Below are 16,544 nucleotides of genomic sequence, written 5' to 3' on the forward strand. Positions count from 1 at the left end.
GAAAACCACTGGGATACATGATACTCTCTTAGAAAAAAGGGTTCCAAAGGGTGTTTCAGCTGTTCCCATAGGAGAACCCTTTTTGGTTCCAGGTAAAACCTTTTGGTTTCAGGTAGAACCTTTTTGGGTTCCATGTAGAACCCCATGTGGAAAGAGTTCTACCTGGAACCAAAACGTTTATTCAAAGGGTTCTCCTATGGAGACAGCCGAAGAACCCTTTTAGGTTCTAGGTAGCGCCTTTTCTTCTAATAGTGTAGCAGCAACAAAAGGAGTTGGGTTGGATATAGTAATAGTAGGCTACAGTATTTCTTACAATCTTCTATTTTGACTGGAATTGTGTTGGCCATTGTTAATAAGTGCAGCATTTATTCCAGTTCAAAATAGTTTTGCTAAATACTGATCTTCAGCACATTTTACACTGTGAAAATCGGCACAAATAGTGTCAATATATGCGGTGGTACCCCAAACAGCAAGACAGATGCACATATTGATGGAAATATATTGTCTTGCAGCACTGGGATAATATTTTTGCCTTCCTGCAGCTTGTTTCCCTTCCTGAGTTAGCTAGTGTAAATGAGAAAGGGCCCCAGGTCTCCTAGCTCTGCTAGCTTCTGCCTGAAACACAGATATACAGTATACCATATGCAGTACTATAATGACTACTCTCACATCCCCTCTTCCTGCTAAAAAAGAAGTGCTAGCAGGGAGCGACACATTCACTACTCAAAGCCCTTCTCTCCTGTATGTCTATTTTTAACCATGGCTTTGCTGTACCCCTCTCCCACCAAACTGCACACCCCCCGCCCCTCCTCCATTCGCTGCCTATGTTCAGTGTTCCTGGTATGGTTTGAACCTGGGCTTTGATAACGAGAAGGACTTTCCAGCTCTGTTTGAAGAGAAGAACAGAAGAACCCTAGAACACCAAAGGATTCAGGATGCTTCTCTATTTTCCTCCTGTCTTGGTTTTAGTTCTTAAATAGCAACGACCACCGGCTCCTGCAGCAGCAGCTCAGGGAAGAATCCTCTCTCTCTTATTCCTTTCTCACTATATTTTTCACTATTTTATTTCTTTCTAGGTATGTTTCACCAATGAGGTAGAGTGAGATAAGAAGTAATGAGAAGGAGAGGGGAACAGAATGAGAGAGGTACAGAAGGGTAGGCTTAGTGCAAACGTTTAAAGGAAGCTCAGTCGAACAAATTCAGGCATTCATTAGGAGAATATGAGACGTGAAGGTATTTCCCACCAGTATTGGGTAATAGGTTTCTTTAGCTAGACAAGTACACACTCACACAGTCTCTTGTTCATCTCAAATGGCACCCTATTCTATATGAAGGGCGCATATGGCTTTGTCAAAAGTAATGCACTACATAGGGAATAGGGTGCGATTTAGAACACATCCTATACGATTTAGAACACTGTCTATACGCTTAGCTGAACCAGAGTGTTTTGGTCTGTTACTGTAGTGGCCAGAAGGAGGACTCCAATTAACTGACCAACACTCCTCCACTGTGTGTGTATGTGCGCGTGTGTGCGTGCATGTTTGTGTGTGTGCGTGTGAGTGTGTTTATGTGTGTGCGTGTCTCCCTCACAGGTTAAGATGATGATAAGCAGGCTTCAATTTCCTTGGTGTGTTAGGTACATGGGATAGACCGTCAGTCAACACTCATCCACTGTCTGAGCCCTGTCAGTCAAGCAGCCTCAGACACACACAAAGATCAACTACAGTAGCCCTGTCTGTACTGTACTGTATACAAAGTACGCAGGCACATCCACTCGTCAATCCAAGATGGCAGCATGTCAAGTCGTTTGTCTGTGACTAGTAGATTTTAAACTACTAACAACCTATTAATTTATGGTGGAGCAAATCTACAATTTCCTTGTTGTGTAGTGCAAACTATTTAGTTTTGCTGGTGTAAAGATTGCGCGTCTCCCTCAACTCAGATACATTTTTGCTATTTGCACTTCCTTACTTTTAACAAAGTAACCCTCTCTGGCTGGCCTGGGTTATATCCTCAGTTTTCCATCCACGGAGTGTCTCGTCCAAGCTGCTCCTCTTCGCTCTCCGCATGGCTGTTAGAGGGAGCTCAACAATCCCCAACCCGTTCTCTCAATCGACCCCCACACCCAATATACTCACAAGCGCACACACTCACATACAGACTCATACGTACACACAGTCCCTCTCTCCCCTTACCTTTCCTTGGCCACTATTTCTTACATCTCTTAAAGAAAATGACAATTTTCGTGGTATTGCTTTGTGCACTGACTTTACTGAACTCTGGAGGACACGAACATTGTTGCTGGGTGAGTACATCTGACAATGTGCTCTCCAGTCCATTAGACATTGTGTCTGCGGGAACTCTCTATTTTTCACTTGGTCCACTCGTCCAAGTACCGATGCATTTGTGGAATGATGTGAACAGTACGAACTTGTGTCACTAACAAAGTCTAATGGTTTTATATGACTATTTTGTATTGTCTGGAAACTCACTTGTAGAATTCGCTTGCAGTAGGTCTCTTAAAAAAGAGAAGCCGTTAAAGGTTATTAAACAGAGGTGCCTAGTTATTCTTCTGTTATTGATATCAGGTAACGTGCAACCTAAGCCTGGCCCTGATATGCAATGTCTCCAAACCCCCTCTGATTATAAATCTAGATCTGGTTTTGGTATTTTTAATTTAAATGTACGCAGCCTGTTGTCAAAAGTTGATGGGGTTAGGATTTGGGCTAAATCAACTGATGCTGATGTAGTTGTGTTATCTGAAACCTGACTCAGCAAGTCTGTTCTTGATAAGGATACTTGCATAAATGGTTACAATGTGTATCGCACTGATCGAGTTAAGAAAGTTGGGGATGTGGCTATATATGTAAAGACTAAATTCCTTGTAAGTGTGGCAAAGTCTGAAACTATTTGTAAACAGTTTGAATTTCTTGCTTTGAATCTTGAGGTTTCAAAGGGTCTCTCTGTAACTGTGATTGGCTCTCGGTGATGCATTTTCTTCTCTGATTCACCTTATGTCTAAACTTCTTTACAGTGAAATGATCTCAACTGGTGTTGGGTTAAGCCGGTTTCTGATGATTTTAAAATGTTTTGTAATTCTATGAATCTTACCCAGTTGATAAACTCACCCACCCGCCCAAATCTCAAATGTCCAAAGAAATCTACCCTGATTGATTTGATATTGACAAACGTACCACATAAATATTCTGCAGTTGGTGTTTTTAGTAATGATTTAAGTGACCATTGCGCAGTTGTTGCTGTTAGATACAGTGAGGGAAAAAAGTATTTGATCCCCTGCTGATTTTGTACGTTTGTCCACTGACAAAGAAATGATCAGTCTATAATTTTAATGGTAGGTTTATTTCAACAGTGAGAGACAGAATAACAACAAAACAATCCAGAAAAACGCATGTCAAAAATGTTATAAATAGATTTGCATTTTAATGAGGGAAATAAGTATTTGACCCCCTCTCAATCAGAAAGATTTCTGGCTCCCAGGTGTCTTTTATACAGGTAACGAGCTGAGTTTAGGAGCACACTCTTAAAGGGAGTGCTCCTAAACTCAGCTTTTTACCTGTATAAAAGACACCTGTCCACAGAAGCAATCAATCACATTCCAAACAGATTCCAAACAGATTCCAAACTCTCCACCATGGCCAAGACCAAAGAGCTCTCCAAGGATGTCAGGGACAAGATTGTAGACCTACACAAGGCTGGAATGGGCAACAAGACCATCGCCAAGCAGCTTGGTGAGAAGGTGACAACAGTTGGTGCGATTATTCGCAAATGGAAGAAACACGAAAGAACTGTCAATCTCCCTCGGCCTGGGGCTCCATGCAAGATCTCACCTTGTGGAGTTGCAATGATCACGAGAACGGTGAGGAATCAGCCCAGAACTACACGGGAGGACCTTGTCAATGATCTCAAGGCAGCTGGGACCATAGTCACCAAGAAAACAATTGGTAACACACTATGCCACGAAGGACTGAAATCCTGCAGCGCTCGCAAGGTCCCCCTGCTCAATAAAGCACATAACCAGTGGGGAGAACAAGTATTTGATACACTGCCGATTTTGCAGGTTTTCCTACTTACAAAGCATGTAGAGGTCTGTAATTTTTATCATAGGTACTCTTCAACTGTGAGACGGAATCTAAAACAAAAATCCAGAAAATCACATTGTATGATTTTTAAGTAATTCATTTGCATTTTATTGCATGACATAAGTATTTGACTCATCAGAAAAGCAGAACTCAATATTTGGTACAGAAACCTTTGTTTGCAATTACAGAGATCATACGTTTCCTGTAGTTCTTGACCAGGTTTGCACACACTGCAGCAGGGATTTTGGCCCACTCCTCCATACAGACCTTCTCCAGATCCTTCAGGTTTCAGGGCTGTCGCTGGGCAATACGGATTTTCAGCTCCCTCCAAAGATTTTCTATTGGGTTCAGGTCTGGAGACTGGCTAGGCCACTCCAGGACCTTGAGATGCTTCTTACAGAGCCACTCCTTAGTTGCCCTGGCTGTGTGTTTCGGGTCGTTGTCATGCTGGAAGACCCAGCCACGACCCTTCTTCAATGCTCTTACTGAGGGAAGGAGGTTGTTGGCCAAGATCTCGCAAGATACATCGCCCCATCCATCCTCCCCTCAATACGGTGCAGTCGTCCTGTCCCCTTTGCAAAAAAGCATTCCCAAAGAATGATGTTTCCACCTCCATGCTTCACGGTTGGGATGGTGTTCTTGATGTTGTACTCATCCTTCTTCTTCCTCCAAACACGGCGAGTGGAGTTTAGACCAAAAAGCTCTATTTTTGTTTCATCAGACCACATGACCTTCCCCTATTCCTCCTCTGGATCATCCAGATGGTCATTGGCAAACTTCAGACGGGCCTGGACATGCGCTGGTGTAACAGTGTAGGTTCCGTCCCTCTCTTCGCCCCAACCCGGGCTCGAACCAGGGACCCTTGGACACATCAACAACTGACACCCCACGAAGCATCGTTACCCATCGCGCCACAAAAGCGCGAATGGTAAGTCGCGTTCCAAGTAGGGTTTCCCCTTGGAACGCAAGGGGAAACCCTACTTCAAGTCTCAGAGCGAGTGACGTCACTGATTGAAACACTATTAGCGCGCACCACCGCTAACTAACTAGCCATTTCACATCGGTTACACTCACCCCCCTTTTGACCTCCTCCTTTTCTGTAGCAACCAATGATCCGGGTCACGGCACCAATGTAACAGTGTAGGTTCCGTCCATCTCTTCGCCCCAACCCGGGCTCGAACCAGGGACCCTTGCACACATCAACAACTGACACCCCACGAAGCATTTTTACACATCGCGCCACAAAAGCCCTTGCAACGCAAGGGAAAACCCTACTTCAAGTCTCAGAGCGAGTGACGTCACTGATTGAAACACTATTAGCGCGCACCACCGCTAACTAACTAACCATTTCACATCGGTTACACTGGCTTGAGCAGGGGGACCTTGCGTGCACTGCAGGATTTTAATCCATGACGGCGTAGTGTGTTACTAATGTTTTTTTTTGAGACTGTCATCCCAGCTCTCTTCAGGTCATTGACCAGGTGCTGCCGTGTAGTTCTGGACTGATCCCTCACCTTCCTCATGATCATTGATGCCCCACGAGGTGAGATCTTGCATGGAGCCCCAGACCGAGGGTGATTGACCGTCATCTTGAACTTCTTCCATTTTCTAATAATTGCGTCAACAGTTGTTGCCTTCTCACCAAGTTGCTTGCCTATTGTCCTGTAGCCCATCCCAGCCTTGTGCAGGTCTACAATTTTATCCCTGATGTCCTTACACAGCTCTCTGGTCTTGGCCATTGTGGAGAGGTTGGAGTCTGTTTGATTGAGTGTGTGGACAGGTGTATTTTATACAGGTAACGAGTTCAAACAGGTGCAGTTAATACAGGTAATGAGTGAAGAAAAGTAGGGCTTCTTAAAGAAAAACTAAGGTCTGTGAGAGCCTGGAATTCTTACTGGTTGGTAGGTGATCAAATACTTATGTCATGCAATAAAATGCATAAAATGCATAAAATGTTTTCGGTGGGTATGCTAGTTCTGAACAAAACATGCTAATGTAAAAAGCTGTTTTTTTATATAAATATGAACTTGATTGAACAAAACATGCATTTATTGTTTAACCTCTCTGGGCTAGGCGGGACGAATTCGTCCCACCTACGTAACAGCCACTGGCAGCCTGTGGCGCGATTTTCAAAACCTTAAAAATCCTATTACTTCAATTTCTCAAACATATGACTATTTTACAGCTATTTAAAGACAAGACTCTCGTTAATCTAACCACACTGTCCGATTTCAAAAAGGCGTTACAACGAAAGCAAAACATTAGATTATGTCAGCAGAGTACCAAGCCAGAAATAATCAGACACCCATTTTTCAAGCCAGCATATAATGTCACCAAAACCCAGAAGACAGCTAAATGCAGCACTCACCTTTGATGATCTTCATCAGATGACAACCCTAGGACATTATGTTATACAATACATGCATGTTTTGTTCAATCAAGTTCATATTTATATCAAAAACCAGCTTTTTACATTAGCATGTGACGTTCAGAACTAGCATACCCCCTGCAAACTTCCGGGGAATTCGCTAACAATTTACTAAATTACTCACGATAAACGTTCACAAAAAGCATAACAATTATTTTAAGAATTATAGATACAGACCTCCTCTATGCACTCGATATGTCCGATTTTAAAATAGCTTTTTGGTGAAAGCACATTTTGCAATATTCTAAGTACATAGCCCAGGCATCACGGGCTCGCTATTTAGACACCCGGCAAGTTTAGCACTCACCATAATCATATTTACTATTATAAAAGTTTGATTACCTTTTGTTGTCTTCGTCAGAATGCACACCCAGGACTGCTTCTTCAATAACAAATGTTGGTTTGGTCCAAAATAATCCATCGTTATATCGGACAATGTGGTTAGATAAAGGAGAGTCTTGTCTTTAAAATGGTGTAAAATAGTCATATGTTTGAAAAATTGAAGTTTTTGCATTTTTGAGGTATTTGTAATTCACTCTATACCATTGGATATTGGTGAGGCGTTCCGCTAGCGGCACGTCTGTCCCTAACAGGTTAAACTATGCCGCTTTATATGTTTTCATACCCTACAATACTCATCTCATATGTATATACTGTACTCCATACCATCTATTACATCTTGCCTACTCCGTTCGGCCATCACTAATTTATATATTTTTATGTACATATTTGTATTCATTCCTTTACACTTGTGTGTACAAGGTAGTTGTTGTGGAATTGGTAGATTACTTGTTAGATATTACTGCATGGTCGGAACTAGAAGCACAAGCATTTCGCTACACTTGCATTAACACCTGCTAACCATGTGTATGTGACAAATAAATTTGATTTGATTTGATTGCCAACAAGGGTTTTGCCACCAAGTACTAAGTCATGTTTTGCAGAGGGGTCAAATACTTATTTCCCTCATTAAAATGCAAATCATTTTATAACATTTTTGACATGCGTTTTTCTGGATTTTTTTGTTGTTATTCTGTCTCTCGCTGTTCAAATACACCTACCATTAAAATTATAGACTGATCATTTCTTTGTCAGTCGGCAAATGTACAAAATCAGCAGGGGATCAAATACGTTTTTCCCTCACTGTATACTAAGGTTCCTTAGACAGACCAACGCTTTATTCGTAATAGAAATGTTAAGGTTTTTATTAGCAGGCTTTCTTTCATGATTTGTTTTATTTTGACTGGAGCAATATCAAGCTTATTCCTGATGTGGAAACTGCCTGGAAATTCTTTCATGATGTTTTTTTTCTCCAAATAGTAAACAAACATGCCCCATTCCGCAGGTTCAGAGTTAAAGGGCGGGATAATCCATGGTTTTCTTCTGAGCTGTCTTGTATTATTCACGACCGTAATCTAGCCTGGGCTAAAGCAAGGAAAGCATGTTCTGATGCTGATTGGCTTCTTTTTAGGCAGCTATGAAACACGTGTTCTTTTCTTCTCAGGAAGGCCAAGTCTGAATATTGTATGTCTGTTACCACTGATAATCTGAATGACCCTAGAAAGTTTTGGAAAGCTATTAAGTCTATGTCTGGTAACATTATTGTTAATGCACTACCGTCATGTGTATTGAAGGACTCTTTTGTTGTATATGGCAAAATTGACATGCTGAATTGTTTCAATGAGCACTTTGAATCATCTGGTTGGCTGTTTGATTCAGTATCCTCTGGCTCTGTACAACCCTGTGTGGATGAACCAGTGAGAGCTGGTCAAACTTTTAGCTTTTTGCCATTCTCAGTGCAGGAGGTACATAAAGCCCTGAAATCCTTAGATCAGAGAAATCCTACAAGTCCTGATCTTCTTGATCCCTGCTTTTTAAAACTGGCAGCTGATTTCATAGCTGATCCTGTTCAATCTAACCCTGGAATGTAATGAAATTCCAAAGATCTGGAAATCAGCATTTGTCCAACCACTTTTAAAACTGGGAGATCCAACTCTTTTAAACAATTACAGTCCAATCTCAAAGCTGTCACCCCTGGTGAAAATATTTGAAACCCTTGTTAGAGAACAGCTAAAAGAGTTGTTATATACTAACTCTGTTTTATCCATGTCAACCTACCAGGTACAACCCCAAATCCGTAAACACGGGCACCCTCATAGATGTCATCCTAACTAACTCGCCCTCCAAATACACCTCTGCTGTTTTCAATCAAGATCTCAGCGATCACTACCTCATTGCCTGCATCCGTAATGGGTCTGCGAACAAACGACCACCCCTCATCACTGTCAAACGCTCCCTAAAACACTTCTGCGAGCAGGCCTTTCTAATCGACCTGGCCGGGGTATCCTGGAATGACATTGCCCTCATCCCGTCAGTAGATGATGCCTGGCTATTCTGCATTAGCATCGAATAGCCCCCGTGATATGCAACTTTTCAGGGAAGTTAGGAACAAATATACACAGGCAGTTAGAAAAGCTAAGGCTAGCTTTTTCAAGCAGAAATTTGCATCCTGTAGTGCTAACTCAAAAAGGTTCTGGGACACTGTAACGTCCATGGAGAATAAGAGCACCTCCTCCCAGCTGCCCACTGCTCTGAGTCTAGGAAACACTGTTACCACCGATAAATCCACTATAATTGAGAATTTCAATAACCATTTCTCTATGGCTGGCCATGCTTTCCACCTGGCTACCCCTACCCCGGTCAACTGCCCGGCACCCTCCACAGCAAACCGCCAAAGCCCCCACCATTTCTCCTTCACCCAAATCCAGATAGCTGATGTCTTGAAAGAGCTGCAAAATCTGGACCCATACAAATCATCCGGGCTAGACAATCTGGACCCTCTATTTCTAAAATGATCTGCCGAAATTGTTGCAACCCCTATTACTAGCCTGTTCAACCTCTCTTTCGTATCGTCTGAGATTCCCAAAGATTTGAAAGCTGCCGCGGTGATCCCCCTCTTCAAAGGGGGTGACACTTTAGACCCAAACTGCTACAGACCTATATCACCGTACCTTCTCCGCTATGCAATCTGGTTTCAGAGCTGGTCATGGGTGCACCTCAGCCACGCTCAAGGTCCTAAACGACATCATAACCGCCATCGATAAGAGACATTACTGTGCAGCCGTATTCATCAACCTGGCCAAGGCTTTCGACTCTGTCAATCACCACATTCTTATTGGCAGACTCTAAAGCCTTGGCTTCTCAAATGATTGCCTCGCCTGGTTTACCAACTACTTCTCTGATAGAGTTCAGTGTGTCAAATCGGAGGGCCTATTGTCCGGACCTCTGGCAGTCTCTATGGGTGTGCCACAGGGTTCAATTCTTGGGCCGACTCTCTTTTCTGTATACATCAATGATGTTGCTCTTGCTGCTGGTGATTCTCTGATCCACCTCTACGCAGATGACACCATTCTGTATACTTCTGGCCCCTCTTTGGACACTGTGTTAACTAACCTCCAGACGAGCTTCAATGCCATAAAACTCTCCTTCCGTGGCCTCCAACTGCTCTTAAACGCAAGTAAAACTAAATGCATGCCATTCAATCGATCACTGCCCGCACCTGCTCGCCCGTCCAGCATCACTATTCTGGATTGCTCTGACTTAGAATACGTGGACAACTACAAATATCTAGGTGTCTGGTTAGACTGTAAACTCTCCTTCCAGACTCACATTAAGCATCTCCAATCCAAAATTAAATCTAGAATTGGCTTCCTATATCGCAACAAAGCATCCTTCATTCATGCTGCCAAACATACCCTCGTAAAACTGACCATCCAACCGATCCTCGACTTCGATGATGTCATCTATAAAATAGCCTCCAACACTCTACCCAACAAATTGGATGCAGTCTATCACAATGCCATCCGTTTTGTCACCAAAGCCCCATACACTACCCACCATGGCAACCTGTACGCTCTCGTTGGTTGGCCCTCGCATCATACTCGTCGCCAAACCCACTGGCTACAGGTTATCTACAAGTCTCTGCTAGGTAAAGCCCCGCCTTATCTCAGCTCACTGGTCACCATAGCAGCACCCACTCGTAGCACACGCTCCAGCAGGTATATCTCACTGGTCACCCCCAAAGCCAATTCCTCCTTTGGTCGTCTTTCCTTCCAGTTCTCTGCTGCCAATGACTGGAACGAACTGAAAAAATCTCTGAAGCTGGAGACTCATATCTCCCTCACTAGCTTTAAGCACCAGCTCTCAGAGCAGCTCACAGATCACTGCACCTGTACATAGCCCATCTGTAAACAGCCCATCTATCTACCTACCTCATCCCCATACTGTATTTATTTATTTATCTTGCTCCTTTGCACCCCAGTATCTCTACTTGCACATTCATCTTCTGCACGTCTTCCATTCCAGTGTTTAATTGCTATATTGTAATTACTTCGCCACCATGGCCTATTTATTGCCTTAACTTACCTCATTTGCACTCACTGTATATAGACTTTTTCTTTTCTTTTGTTCTACTGTATTATTGACTGTATGTTTTGTTTACTCCATGTGTAACTCTGTGTTTTTGTATGTGTCGAATTGCTATGCTTTATCTTGGCCAGGTCGCAGTTGCAAATGAGAACTTGTTCTCAACTAGCCTACCTGGTTAAATAAAGGTGAAATAAATAAATAAATAACAATGTACCAATCGGGCTTCAGGAAGAAGCATAGAACAATTACAGCAGCCATGAAGGTTTTAAATGATATCACTGAAGCCCTTGACAAAAAAACAGCACTGTGTCTCACTTTTTATTGATCTCTCTAAGGCTTTTGATACAGTTGATCATGCTATATTGAGGCAGAGATTGTCGAGCATAGGTATTTCGGAGCATGCAGTTGCATGATTTGATAACTATCTGTCTGATAGAAATCAGTGCACTCAATTTGATGGGCCCATGTCTGTTAAATTTTCTGGCTGTAATGGTGTGCCCCAGGGCTCTGGGGCACACTATTTATGTAAATAACTGCGACAAAAATGTGCAAAATGCTCAAGTTCACTTTAATGCTGATGATACTGTTATTTATTGTTGTGCCTCGTCTCCCACAAAAGCTTCCCAGAACTTGCAAACTGCTTTTTATACTGTTCAACATACCTTGTGTCAATTGAAGCTTAAGAATAAGGCCTGTTTTTCTTTTGAAGCCAGAAGGAGGCTAGTATAAGCCACATTTATGCCTTTACTAGACTATGGGGATATTTTATATATGAATGCTTCTGCTCAGTGTTTGAGATCAATTGACACCCTTTACCATGGAGCATTGAGATGTATTTTAAACTGCAAAACCCTTACGCACTACTGCACTTTATATACCAGGGTTGGCTGGCCTTCTCTAGTAAATCGTAGGCTCAGTCTCTGGTATACTTTTATTTACAAAGTCATTTTGGGTTTACTACCATTTTATTTCGGAATATTTATTGTTCAGAATGTCACGCCCTGACCAATAAAAGGGGTTATTTGTCATTATAGTATGGTCAGGGCGTGGCAGGGGGTGTTTGTTTTGTGTGTTTTGGAGTTTGGGAGTTTTGTTCTATGTTTTCTATATCTATGGTTAAATTCTAGTTTTCTACTTCTATGTTGGTTTTTGGGCATGACCTCCAATTAGAGGAAGCTGGTCGTAGTTGTCTCTAATTGGAGGCCATATTTAGTTGATGTTGTTTCACTTGTGTTTTGTGGGTGGTTATTTTCTGTATAGCCTGGATGCCTTATGGAACTGTTTTTCGTCGTTTGTTTATTTTGTTCAACCCTTTCACGTGTGAGTTCCAAATATCTCTAACGGTCGCCTCAGCGTGAGTTTTTTTAAGCACGTGATGTTCGAACGTTCTCTCCATTCCAGGATGTGATTGTTACATAAACAACAACACTGAATGGCTCAGAGTGGGAGTGAGAGGTTACCGTGATTGACTGCCTGCACGCGCCATTTGTATCAATAAATCACTATCAGAAAATGTTTTGTGTGGTATTATTGATATATTTAGTATTTTATTGACGTTTTTCAATTACCCGTGATAAATCATGCATTCCGATTTTTGCATAAATTCTAATGGGCGCATAGTATGTGTGTAAAATAATGTTTTGAAGGTTGTACTGATTATGATGAGCTAAGCTAATTCCAGCTATGTGTATGGAGCCATGTTTGTTGACATACAATGCATTCTGGGTTTCACGTAATCATCCGTTTGACCAAAGATGTTATAACAAAATGAGGTGAGTAAGAGTTCACTCATTTTTTGAGGACTTCTGCAAATTAATGGTGGGATGTGAATGACAGTAGATGACACTCCCCTTCAACATGCATACTGTAAACAGACCAAACTCATCTTGTCTTCTCTTATTATCTTCGGTTTCTGCGAGGAAAAAATGCATGGCTGCGCGCTGAAACTAATCGACGGATTACTTTCAATTTCTAGAAACTGTTTTACCTAATTATTTCGATCAATGGTGAGCTCACTCGTGATGTGATTAATTATACATAGTAATTGCTATTAGCTAATTCATGGTATAGTTTACGTCAGCCGAGAGTTAGAAAATATGACCGCTTGTGTTGCGTCAATCTTTCCTCAGCGCTAGGACAAATGTAGCCTACATTTTTCCAGTTAGGATGATTGTGTTATGCTATAGATACTTCTGTGAATATCTGAACATTGCATCCAAAAATAAACTGCTCACATTCTGGACATAACTTTGTAAGGACTGTTTGTGTAAATAGTTTCTGAAAAAAGTGTGGACAGCTATAATGCTGATTGTTGCATCATTCGAAACTGGCCGTTCTAAATGAGCGTTCTAAATGAGTGTTCTAATCACACGGGGTGTGATCGTACGCTTCAGGGACCACTGTAGAACGATCACACCCCGTGTGATGGTACGTGTGAAAGGGTTAAGTGTTTTCATCGAATAAATTAAGTATGAGCACTTTACCCGCTGCGCCTTGGTCCTATCCTTACGACGCCTATGACAGAACCACCCACCAAACAAGGACCAAGCAGCGGGGATTGGAGCACCGAGGAAAAGGATGGACTTGGGAGGCAGAACAACGTTTCTGGGAGATGAAACTAAGGGAGCTACATGAGGCCGAGAGGCATCCCCCCCAAATTCTTTAGGGGGGGGGGGGTGGCACACGGGGAGTTTGGCAGAGTCAGGGTGGAGACCTGAGCCAACTCCCCATGCTTATTATGGGGAGCGACGGACCAAGCAAGCACCTTGTTATGCGGAGATACGCACTGTGTCGCCAGTGCGCAGCTACAGCCCGGTGCGGTCGGTACGGGCTCCTCAGCATTAAAGGGCGAGAGTTGGCCGGCAGCCAGGAAGAAGTGCGCCGGCACAACGGATCTGGTCTCCAGTGCGTCTCCTCGGCCCAGTTTACCTTGCGCTTGCTCTACGCACAGCAGCCCTGATTCCCCAGCACAGCCCAGTTCGCCTTGTGCCAGTGCTCCGCCCGTGCCGGGCTACAGTGACCATCCAGCCAGGACGGTGTGTGCCAGCCCTGAGCTCCAGATCTCCGGTGCGCCTCCATAGCCCAGTACGTCCTGTTCCTGCTCCCCGCACTCACCCTGAGATGCGTGTTACTAGTCTGGCACCTCCTATGCCAGCACCACGCATCAAGCCTCCAGTGCGCATCCATAACCCGGTACAGCCAGTGCCTGCTGTGAGCACTCAGCCTTTAGTGCGTCTCCCCAGTCCGGTGAGACCAATTTCTGCTCCTCGCACTTACCCTGAGGTGCGTGTTACTAGTCTGGCACCTCCTATGCCAGCCCCACGCATCAAGCCTCCAGTGCGCATCCATAACTAGGTACAGCCAGTGCCTGCTGTGAGCACTCGGCCTTTAGTGCGTCTCCCCAGTCTGGTGAGACCGATTCCTGCTCCTCACACTCTCCCTCCAGTGCGCATTCCCAGTCCAGAGCTGCCGGCGACAGTTCCCCTTCCAGAGCTGCCGGCGACAGTTCCCCGTCCAGAGCTGCCAGCGACAGTTCCCCGTCCAGAGCTTCCAGCGACAGTTCCCCGTCCAGAGCTTCCGGCGACAGTTCCCCGTCCAGAGCTTCCGGCGACAGTTCCCCGTCCGGAACCTGCTGAGATGGCCTACAGTCCGGAACCTGCTGAGACGGCCTACAGTCCGGAACCTACAGTGGTGGTCTGCAACCCAGAGCCTTCAGCGGTGGTCTGCAACCCAGAGCCTTCAGCGGTGGTCTGCAACCCAGAGCCTTCAGCAGTGGTCTGCAACCCAGAGCCTTCAGCAATGGTCTACAGCCCAGAGCCTTCAGCGGGTGTTGGCAGGTTAGAACGGGGGCTACGCCCGGAGCCAGAGCCACCTCCGTAGCTGGAGGATTGGCGAAGGGGGGGTGTAGCACAGGAGCCATCGTTGACGGTGGCCACCCTCCCTTCCCTCCCTTTAGGTTTGGGGTTGTTTTTGTGGGGTTTTGTTCGAGGTGCATTCGGGGTCTGCACCTTTGGGGGGGGGGGGGGGGGGGGTACTGTCACGTCCTGACCAGTAAAAGGGGTTATTTGTCATTATAGTATGGTCAGGGCGTAGCAGGGGGTGTTTGTTTTGTGTGTTTTGGTGTTTTTGAGTTTTGTTCTATGTTTTCAATATATATTGTTAAATTCTAGTTTTCTATGTTGGTTTTTGGGCATGACCTCCAATTAGAGGCAGCTGGTTGTAGTTGTCTCTAATTGGAGGCCATATTTAGTTGATGTTGTTTCACTTGTGTTTTGTGGGTGGTTATTTTCTGTATAGCCTGGATGCCTTATGGAACTGTTTTTCGTCGTTTGTTTATTTTGTTTAAGTGTTTTCATCGAATAAATTAAGTATGAGCACTTTACCCGCTGCGCCTTGGTCCTATCCTTACGACGCCTATGACACAGAAATATGGTGGGTACTCTCTTTGTTCGCAGGACTTTATCCTGCTAACTGTTCCAAATGTCCAAACTGAATTTGGTAAAAGGGATTTTATGTACACTGCCTCCTTGGCTTGGAACGCCTTACAAAATACTTTTAAACTGGAAGAACTTGTCCCGGTTGGTGTTTTTAAATCATTGATGAAGGACTTTGAGGCTTATTCCCTGACCTGTCAATGTTTTAATTAGTTGTTTTATGATTTTGTTATACTCTTGTGAATTCTATGGTTTTTACTAGATTACCTGTAGTTTTTCATGTCTGTCTGTAATTGTGTAATGACTTGGTGCTGCCTATCTTGGCCAGGATGCTCTTGAAAAAGAGATTTCAAATCTCAATGAGCCCTTTCTGGTTAAATAAAGGTTAAATAAAACATACACATTTTTTTATACTAGCTTACTTGTATGAGGCGTCCCTGCTCTGTCTGCAGTGTGTTCAGGTCCTGCCCCAGACTCCCCTGGCCTCGTCTCAGAGACTCGTAGTCCATCTTCAGCTGACCAGCGTGGGCCGACAGTTTGGCCACCTCCTCAGCTAGGTTGACCAGCAGCGCCCGGTCTTGACCTTTGACCGACTTCAGGTCGGTGTCGTGGTCGGTCAGCGAGTGGAGCAGCGATGTCTGCACACCTTCCAGGCGTAGGAAGTTCCCGTTGTAGTCGGGACAGTTGGGGTCGATGAAGATATTGATGCGCGAGCCGTCGCCCCTCTCCACGGTTACCAGGGCGTTGGCCTCATCCGGATTGGTTGAGATGTGGGGTGGGCCGTCAGACATGGGCGGGGCCTGGTAGTGGTTCATGAAGAGGATGGTGCCGGTTGCCGTGACGGCCAGAAGGACAGCGACGAAGAGGAGGATGGTGCACAGGAGGTAGCTGCAGCTCATCCTCTACAGGGAGGGAGGGAAGGTGGGATGGAGGGAGGGACAAAATAAAAGTGGAATGTTAAATCTACAGACAGACATATTTTGTTCTTGTTGCTCTATAATTGAAGATTAGTGCTGTTTACAGGATTTCAATATTTTGAGGCATCACATTTCACAATCCGTCTTTTATTAACTAATGTTTGTTATGAGCAATGTCTCTTTCCCAGAGCTCATTAACCACCATACACTACTTCTGCATCAAAACCCAACCCACAAA

General features: G+C 44.1%; 1 protein-coding gene across 2 annotated transcripts in view; it reads right to left on the reverse strand.

Moving 5' to 3' along the window:
* The window catches only part of LOC106568645 (fibrinogen C domain-containing protein 1), a 258,727-nt gene that overhangs the window by 188,769 nt on the left and 53,414 nt on the right, over positions 1 to 16,544 (reverse strand). For both annotated transcript variants that reach the window (XM_014139159.3, XM_014139143.3), the window contains one exon: positions 15,812 to 16,291. In XM_014139159.3, the coding sequence (XP_013994634.1) occupies positions 15,812 to 16,291 (480 nt within the window). The remainder of the gene's footprint in view (positions 1 to 15,811; positions 16,292 to 16,544) is intronic.

The sequence above is a fragment of the Salmo salar genome, chromosome 01 (genome assembly GCF_965601325.2).
Source record: "Salmo salar chromosome 01, fSalSal1, whole genome shotgun sequence".
In the NCBI taxonomy this organism is placed as follows: Eukaryota; Metazoa; Chordata; class Actinopteri; order Salmoniformes; family Salmonidae; genus Salmo; species Salmo salar.